The sequence below is a fragment of the Portunus trituberculatus genome, chromosome 14, assembly GCF_017591435.1.
Source record: "Portunus trituberculatus isolate SZX2019 chromosome 14, ASM1759143v1, whole genome shotgun sequence".
In the NCBI taxonomy this organism is placed as follows: Eukaryota; Metazoa; Arthropoda; class Malacostraca; order Decapoda; family Portunidae; genus Portunus; species Portunus trituberculatus.
The window spans coordinates 9,834,347-9,844,183 of NC_059268.1; the positions used below are offsets into that span (position 1 = coordinate 9,834,347).

Here is a 9,837-nt window from a genome sequence, read left to right on the forward strand (position 1 = left end):
TGTGTGCCTGGTCTCAGACCTATCCCAAGATCGGAAATAATGAGCTCTGAGCTCGTTCTGTAGGGTAACGTCTGGCTGTCTCGTCAGAGACTGCAGCAGATCAAACAGTGAATTACACACACACCGCCATTATTGCAGCCATCGTCAGGTGACCAGGGAACACCTACTACCTACGTGGAACACTCGCCTGCCTCCTTTGCAACAGGAGTCTACAAGGGCGTCACTCTAAACACTAATTGTGAATAACTGGTGTCTCTTATAGGTACACTCTTTACAATACATAAGCCAACACCGCCACTATCCAAAAGAATAACAACATCACACGTAAACATACATTGCAAGTAACTGAGTAAAATCAAAGAAAGAAAAGAACTTTAGCAAGGCTTGACCAGCAGTCTTTGTCGTGATCGTGCTCGCAGCAGTGACGAGCGCCAACCAGTGGAACAGTGCAGTGTGGCAGCAGCAATGTCCCTGAGGCTCAGCTCGTGAGTCTCTAGAGTAGCGCATACAATGGAAACATTAGTATCATACACGTCTTCCTCTGACCAAAGCAGCAAGCAGAACAATTTCCATGGGTGAAGGAGAAATACACAGGCACTGACATTTGGGGTAGACTGTGGCACTCCTTTAGTGCCATACACGTACCAGACAAGAAGGCACCTCTCCTCTTCTGGCCCATCCACGCCATCCTTGAGGCTCGTTGCTTGTTGTTTCACCCAGGAACAGACATTTCTCAACGGAATCCACAGCCTCTATTTGCAGTGTGCAGTGCCACCTTCTCAACTAACGACGCCCATACAACATCAGCGGGTTTCTCTATCTCTACTCCTGCTGAACAACGCACTAGTGAGGTCCAACAACCCCATTAGTGGCCGTGACAGTCCCTCACCATTCAGTGGGTCACCAGTCCACTCAGCGGTGGCTGGTGCGTTCACAGTCACTGGAGATCACAGCCACCTGTGGTTCACTACAGCATTCCTCACTCAAGATTTCCGTCAACTGATCACAGGGGCTTAATATGAAGTAATTCCAAGAACCTATCAGAGGGGTTCAATAAATCTTCCCTTACTGAAGAGGTTACGCCAGCACCTTCCATAGGGTTCAGTGTAACTGTCTCTCACATCCCCACCAGAGAGATTCACTGCAGTTCTTCCCCCTGACAGGGCTCTGCCGAGCCCTAATAATGTGGTTCATAGTTGTCCCTACTGAATGGGTTCTTCCTATAGTATCACTACTGGAAAGGTCCAGTACACCTCCCACTGAAAGGACTCTGCAGCCCATCCGAAGGACGCAATTTATCTTTTCCCTAAGAATGGGATAACCCAATCCCATGTCCCCGAAGAATGGGATGAGTCATCACGTCGAAAGGGGTTTCATACAGCTTTTCTTACTCTGAGGAGTCTGACGCGTCTGTCTCCACTGGAGAGGCCCCAACTACCCCACCAGAGGAGTCTGACGCGTCTCTCTCCACTGGAGGGGCTCCACCTGCCCCACCAGAGGAGCCTGAAGCGTCTCTCTTCACTGGAGGGGCTCCACCTGCCCCACCAGATGAGTCTGACGCGTCTCTCTCCACTGGAGGGGCTCCACCTGCCCCACCAGAGGAGTTTGAGTCGTCTCTCTCCACTGGAGGGGCTCCACCTGCCCCACCAGAGGAGTTTGAGTCGTCTCTCCCCACTGGAGGGCTCCACCTGCCCCACCAGAGGAGTTTGAGTCTCTCTCCACTGGAGGGCTCCACCTGCCCCACCAGAGGAGTTTGACGCTCTCTCACTGGAGGGGCTCCACCTGCCCCACCAGAGGAGTTTGACGTCTCTCTCCACTGGAGGGCTCCACCTGCCCCACCAGAGGAGTTTGACGTCTCTCTCCACTGGAGGGGCTCCACCTGCCCCACCAGAGGAGTTTGAGTCGTCTCTCTCCACTGGAGGGCTCCACCTGCCCCACCAGAGGAGTTTGAGCCGTCTCTCTCCACTGGAGGGGCTCCACCTGCCTCACCAGAGGAGTTTGACGTCTCTCCACTGGAGGCTCCACCTGCCCCACCAGAGGAGTTTGACGTCTCTCTCCACTGGAGGGCTCCACCTGCCCCACCAGAGGAGTTTGAGCCGTCTCTCTCCACTGGAGGGGCTCCACCTGCCCCACCAGAGGAGTCTGACGCGTCTCTCTCCACTGGAGGGGCTCCACCTGCCCCACCAGAGGAGTTTGAGCCGTCTCTCTCCACTGGAGGGCTCCACCTGCCCCACCAGAGGAGTTTGACGTCTCTCTCCACTGGAGGGCTCCACCTGCCCCACCAGAGGAGTTTGACGTCTCTCTCCACTGGAGGGCTCCACCTGCCCCACCAGAGGAGTTTGGGACGTCTCTCTCCACTGGAGGGCTCCACCTGCCCCACCAGAGGAGTTTGAGTCTCTCTCCACTGGAGGGCTCCACCTGCCCCACCAGAGGAGTTTGGGACGTCTCTCTCCACTGGAGGGCTCCACCTGCCCCACCAGAGGAGTTTGGGACGTCTCTCCACTGGAGGGGCTCCACCTGCCCCACCAGAGGAGTTTGAGTCGTCTCTCTCCACTGGAGGGGCTCCACCTGCCCCACCAGAGGAGTCTGACGCGCCTGTCTCCACTGGAGGGGCTCCACCTGTCCCACCAGAGGAGTCTGACTTGTCTGTCTCCACTGGAGGGGCTCCACCTGCCCCACCAGAGAAGTTTGAGTCGTCTCTCTCCAATGGAGGGGCTCCGCCTGCCCCACCAGAAGAGTTTGAGTCGTCTCTCTCCACTGGAGGGGCTCCACCTGCCTCACCAGAGGAGTCTGAGTCGTCTGTCTCCACTGGAGGGACTCCACCTGCTCCATCAGAGGAGTCTGAGTCGTCTCTCTCCACTGGAGGGGCTCCACCTGCCCCACCAGAGGAGAGATACGTGTCTCGGTGGCGTCTACCACTTCCTTCTCAGTGTGTGTGGAGCCACCCTCATTAGTGATGGTCACCACTTCAGCCTCCCTTGGAAAGAGATTGTTCTCTTCACTCTCTTCAGAAGAGGTGTGCCCTGCACAAGGAGGCTATAGCCTTTGTCCTCAATCTGCGAGGACCCTGCATCACTGTCTCACTGCTTCATTTGTGGGAGCATTGTCCCTAGTGGCGGTGAGCTCTCCTTGTCCTTGCTCTATGCGCACGGCGTGCCCACCTCCAGGCCGCGGCGCCAAGGTTCCGGCTCTGCCCCCGGCGCCAGGGTCCAGCTCGGCCAGGGTTAAGGCGACACGCGTTGCCTGACTGCCGAGCTCCTCTGTGCCATGCGGGAAAACTTTTCCTTACACTTACACTTTTTTAAACCTTTTGGGAATTTTTAATCCGATTTCTCATTCACTTGGCGAGTGTGTGAGGGAATGTAAGAAAAGAGGTGGCGGCGAGAGAAAGAAGAGTAGAGGAGACAAAGGGCGTGTAATGCGCACACATCCAATGTTCTAATGGTTAAATGTTTCCCAGGTTTTCTTCATTATTTTGAATTTTCTTCCTTTATATTGTAAAGTGATACTATGCATCGGTAAGTGGACACACACACAGTGTGGCCACACACACACACACACACACACACCAACACACACAGACACACACACACACACACACACACACACACACACACACACACACACACACACACACACACACACACACACACACACACACACACACACACACACATGGCAAGACTAGGCTGGGAATAGCAATCTTACTGAGTTTTATTTTCATTTTCATTCCTTTATTTATTCATTCATTATCAATATTATAATTTTTTTCCCCTTTGACTAGTTTCCCTACTGCAGGGGAAAAATCCACGCCTTTCACCTCCTGGAACTGTTTTATCGTGGCTGCAGGTACTTTAAGGGACACATCTGGACACAACGTGGTGCTGGGGTTGGATCAGCCAGGAGATATTCTGAAACACTTTTTCTCCAAATCTCCACTACTTTCCAAAGGCTCTAGTTGAAGTGACACGATCTTTAATGGTGTTTTTACTGTTCTTATGAGAGATTAAAACGATTTCTGCGTTGTTAACAGGAGAAACACTCATCAGAACTTGATTAATCATCTTTGTGGTCTCGGAGAATAGCTGTGGTGAGAGAGCGAAGAGTTTCTGAATATGGGCCTTTTGTGGTGAGTCGTGGTGACGGTGAGGGGATGTGTTATTGACTCAAAGGTGCTTGGTGAGAGACAACAGACCGATACTCTCACTTATGCACCATTGAGAAAGCTGTCATCTGGTATAAGAAGTGCATAAATCAATGAAAAAAAAGGAAAACTAGTGAACTATTTTGACAACATACAAAAGTGTTAGTCCTCAGAAGAAAAAAAAAAAACAGAAATAGAGTTTTACGTTTCCAACATTCAGACTTATATTAGAATAGAGATTCCACAAAATGACATAACCTCTGGCCGTGACGTCACATTCCTAGCAGCCTTCGATGTTTACTTATTCCAATCCCAAACAATCAACAAGACTCAAGTATAACAACGCTCCATTTCAATTCAATGCCACTAAGTTCATCCAATCTGAAAAGCTGATTCACCAAAAGCATAACAATACAGGAACCATTTATCAGATTGAAAGGAGCACAATGGTTTTATAAAGGAGAATTTCGACATAGTGTAGGTTTTACTCCACAAATGAGAGAGAGAGAGAGAGAGAGAGAGAGAGAGAGAGAGAGAGAGAGAGAGAGAGAGAGAGAGAGAGAGAGAGAGGTGCATTATAATACACGTCAACATCAACAACTTTCAAAGACGTCAGCCTAAAAAAAAATACAGAAGAAAAAAAAAGATAAAGAAGAAGAAGAAAAAGAAGAAGAAGAAGAAGAAGAAAAAGAAGAAGAAGAAGAAGAAGAAGAAGAAAAAAAAGATGATGATGATGATAGATGCTGTTAAATTTCGCATTAGTAGAACTTCTTTGTAACTCTTCCCTGTAAAAGATGAGAAAAAACCGACATAACAACATAATGGTCACTTCCAGACACCTTAATGGCAATCCCTCACGTGCTACAAATTAAGCTTCATTACTCACGATATTTTCTCGGCAGGACAAACTGAGGATGAAAAAAATGTATTCGAAACCTGTTTAACTCTTGAGCGATTTACAAAGAGGGAAGGCGAGTGAGGGAGCGGAAAGAAAAGAAAGGAAAGGGAAAGGAAAAGAAATGCTTAATGAAGGAGGAATAAGCAAGATGTGAGGGAGAGAAAGAGAGAGAAAGACGAAAAGAGAGAGGCAAACAAACAGACGACGAGAAATGTAAAATAAATGTTGGCAGAAAGGCAAAAAAATATTGATAGAAATAAAAAGAAGTGAAACAAATACGCATACATATTATTACATAAAAAGAAGAGAATTGTGGGTATGCCATGTAGTAAATAAACAGGAAGGATATGTGTGTGTGTGTGTGTGTGTGTGTGTGTGTGTGTGTGTGTACGCGCAAATTAACCACCATTTCCTTACAACACACTGCTTCCTTCCTTTCCCTTCCCTTCTCCATCTCTTTCCTCCTCTTCCCTCATCCTCCTCCACCCACTTCCTCCTCTGCTGTACACTACCCCGCTTTTTTAATAACCCCTAAGCCTCCTCATCTTATCGCTCTAAAGGGGAAGTAAAAATCCTGTCCAAACAATTTTCTTTTTCTAATCTTCTAAATCCCCAAGTTACCGGCTTACGCTCTCGTCGATACACAAACTTTTTTTTTCCAGTGTGAACAAAAAAACTTTCGACGAGAAATTGTTTTCGTGAGAAACAAAAGATTTCTACAAAATTGTAGAGAGAGAGAGAGAGAGAGAGAGAGAGAGAGAGAGAGAGAGAGAGAGAGAGAAAGAGTATCAGATCTTAAGTGGGAAAGTTTGTTATTGGTTTCACTTATCTTTAAAGAAACTCACCATTCTATTACACTGAACCTTTTTTACTCTCTCTCTCTCTCTCTCTCTCTCTCTCTCTCTCTCTCTGCATTCATTAACCCCTTTCCAACGGAGGATCAATATACAGATGTTTTGAAATTGGGACTTTTTGTCGGCTGATCTATATATATTCTAGATGGAAAGACAGAGTCCTAGCTTTTCTTATTGTGAGAGAGAGAGAGAGAGAGAGAGAGAGAGAGAGAGAGAGAGAGAGAGAGAGAGAGAGAGAGAGAGAGAGAAATTATACCGTAGAATATGTAGATAGTTCACCGTAGATTTGTGTGGCAAGATATGCATACACTCACAGCTACAAAGCCCACCCACTGTGCTGTGTCCTTCCACCTCCACGCGACGATGTCCACATTCAAAAACGCTTTATTCTCTCACCACGACTATTTTCAAAGCCCACAGCGATGACTAGCCGGGCGTTCAAGACTGTTTTTCCTGCTAACAAAGTAGACATCTTATTAATCTGTCACTAGAGCCGTTGAAACAGCCTTAAACATCAGTGTAACTAGTACCTTTTGAATGTAGTGGAGATGCGGCGCAGAAGTGTTTCAAAATGTTGTATGGCCTTATATATACCCGAGTTTCATGGCTGCTGGGGAGAGAAGCGAGCAAGTTTACACAAGGAAACAAACACCACTGACATGAGCACTAGTCACCACTAAACACTGAGGTGTGAGGATGCAACATTCCCCGCGTGGCCGTCAGTGCTGCTTCCCCGGTGTGGCCTTCACTCCTTCAGGATGTTCAGATGAAAAAAAAGTCACGTGTTATCTATTTCACTCCATCTATAATAATGCTACTACTACTACTACTACTACTGCTACTACTACTACTACTACTACTACTACTACTACTACTAATAATAATAATAATAATAATAATAATAACAATAATAATAATAATAATAATAATAATAATAATTATTATTATTATTATTATTATTATTATTATTATTATTATTATTACTATTATATTACTTTCATTACAATCAAGTAACACATAATCTTGTCAACTCTGTGTGTGTGTGTGTGTGTGTGTGTGTGTGTGTGTGTGTGTGTGTGTGTGTGTGTGTGTGAGCAGAGATCCATGGGAGGGATGCAGAAGGACTTGCCCTCCGGTCTAGGAGTCCTGTTGCTCCCTGGCGAGTCTGTTTATACTCAGCTGATTGGCCAACTTTATTTACATGAAGTCATTATGTCCTTGATGTGTGAAGATTCTTTTACTTACATCCGTACACGCGTCTGTCTAATAAAGCGAGCGCGCGTATACACACACACACACACACACACACACACACACACACACACACATACACATCGTGGCGAGCGGGCCGGGCACCCAGGACAGAGGGGCAGTAGTGGTCAGGCGAGCAGACGACGCGCAGCCAGTCAGATAGCTGCGAGTAAGTGAACCACGGGACGCGGGAGGCGGCCAGTTGCGATGTACTACAAGAGTTAAGGTGTTTCAATGGTCAGTCGCGGCCCCGGTGGGCACGTATAAGCCGGAGAGTGATGCGAGTGGTGCACTGTGAGATAAAGCGAACAAAGTGTTGCCAACTTAGTGTTATGGAGAAAGGTGCTGCGAAAGTGAGACAAGCAAGTGTGAAAGGCGCAAGTCGCCTCTAGACATCTGCACAGGCGCCGCGCCGCTGAAGGCTGCCAGGGTGGCGGGCGCGCCCAGGTGGTGCAAAGCGTGATGGGCGGCAAATAAGACCACGAGGCACCACTGACGCCCCTCATGACCCGAAGCAGGTGGGGGGCGGCCCGCCTGGCCACATTGCTGCTGCTGGCCATGGTGGGCGTCGCTGGAGAGGCCATGCCCGCACCCCCAGTCCCCCCTACCAATCACACCGTAGAGGATGACTACGAGTACTACTATGACTATGACTATTACTATGATGAGGATGGATCCAGGAAGCTAAATATGAGCGAATTTCGCCTGCCGAAGGAGCAGAGGCGGATTGGCGAACCTTACGTGCCTCGCTACATGTTGGAGTTGTACGCCGAGCAGAGTCTTAGCAGGCAGACGCCGCTGCCTGGCGCCGATCTTGTCAGGAGCTTCACTGCCGTCAACACAGGTGAGTCACTGAAGCGTGGCGTAAATTCAGGAAATTTTGCTGCAGGTAACAGGCATTCATTTGTGGTTTCCTCAGGAAGACAGACATTATGTGGCACAGATGAGCTCCTTCCCTGCCACATCCACACATTCTCGGGACTATGTTCCAGGCTGACAGTCACCGAGTGAGCTTCTTTTAATTCGCCCGGCGTTGGAAGTGTTACAGATATTCTCTAACTAACGAATATATCTGAAGTATTCCGAGTGATGGATACGGAGTGGACAGGTTTGTATTGGGGGACAAAGTGGTGGCCGCCATGAGCCGTGAAGGCGAAGCGGTGATAATAATCATTGTGCTGGTAACAACAGCCTGCTGGTGCCGCTGATACGATGATTGCGTTAGCGCTAGTACAGCGCACCACGCATAGAGCGCTGTTTATCTCAACCATTAAAAAAAAAAAAAAAAAACACGGTCAGTGAGTTTAACGTAAAGGAATGGCGGCACTGGAGGCCATGGTGCACGCTTCCCGGCGTTGAACAAGACGCACCACCCGCACTGGACATGTGTCTGGCAAGATGTAGGTACTTACCTCACTACGTGTTGATAATAAGGATTAAAATCTGAAGTAGATAATGTAGCATAGATAAGAAAGTCTCAATCACACAAATTTTCTCTTAAGCCATGAAGACCAGACGGCTTTACACATCACTCCCAATTTTGAATCGCTCCTTAAGTTCAAAATTAAGCAAACTGAAAACGTATTAGTATATTCAAGAGCATAATGGCAAGAAACCTGGTTAGCTTGTGCACTTACAGAGCTGTTACATTTGCATAAAGTGTTGGCCGCACCACCACTTGGGTATGCTACAGTCATTACTGGGAAGGAGCGACGGGAATACCACGTGCCCAGGACAATGAACACAACAATGAGCTAGTTCATGGATAATTTAGCTCAGGTTCACGGAGCATAAGTGGTAATGCGAAGACGTGTTACAATTCATTTTGCAAGGTAGCTCTGTTCTGGTTGGGTCTTTGTCTTGTTGAGAGGAATGAATGGTGGTGGAAGATGTGGTTGTGGCGGTGGTGGTGAGTTGTAGTCTTCGGGATGAATACCAAGACCACAAGCTGCGTCACACTGAGCCGTGTCCTTTCAAAACAAATCGGTCCTTGGTCTCACTTTCGCCGTCTTTCAACAAGCTCCTGAGGAAGTTGTCCAAGTTTTCAAGGTGCTTTCGTGATTCTAATGATTGTTTGAAAAATATTTTATTCTAAAAAGATTCCATTAGAAGTTTTTGTAATTTTGAAGTATTTTCATGATTGTAGTCTTAGTAAAACGAGGATCTTGTAGTATTCTTGGAGAAAATACCAATGAGAACCCATCTGATATTTTTTTGGTCTTAGAAAACCATCCATATTAGAAAAAAAAACGTTTTTAATACAAGCCTAACGCATCGAGCGAGAGAGAATTCACACATACAGCCTCTCGTCTCACACCTTAACATCCACCTCTCTGCCCGGGAACCATCTGCCGCACGAAGCGCACTAAAGCAAAATACACACTGATAAAAGCCAACACGTTAACGGCGAGACATGTGTGGAGACCAGACGTAAATTTACTACACCAGACGCACGCCCACCACCCACCACTTCTCTCCTGCCGGACGGTCAAAGGAAGGACGACGGATAGCAGTCCCGCCACTCGCCCCTTTTAGGTACTCTTTGTTTAGGAACATCTCATTTGATGCTGCAAAGATTTCCTATCTTGTATCAGAGGGAGGAAGGATGTTTTTTGATCTGCACCTCAGTTCGTCAATCTGTTAATATTGGTCAACATAATCTTTGGCAACATCCAAAGCTTGCCTTGATT

The 9,837-nt window shown here is 47.5% G+C and overlaps 2 protein-coding genes across 4 annotated transcripts in view; one reads left to right on the forward strand and one right to left on the reverse strand.

The window, feature by feature from the left end:
• Positions 1-9,837, reverse strand: part of LOC123503665 (kinesin-like protein KIF14) — a 43,529-nt gene that overhangs the window by 26,099 nt on the left and 7,593 nt on the right. The window lies entirely within an intron of this gene.
• The window catches only part of LOC123503667 (bone morphogenetic protein 10-like), a 58,098-nt gene continuing 55,513 nt past the window's right edge, over positions 7,253-9,837 (forward strand). For 2 of the 3 annotated variants that reach the window (XR_006674558.1, XM_045253626.1), the window contains exon 1: positions 7,254-7,991. Coding sequence is in view for 2 of the 3 variants with exons in the window: in XM_045253626.1 (XP_045109561.1) it covers positions 7,652-7,991 (340 nt within the window). In the remaining variant the exon portion in view is untranslated. Of the gene's footprint in view, positions 7,992-9,837 lie in introns of all 3 variants that reach the window. The other variant, XM_045253627.1, reaches the window with a different exon arrangement.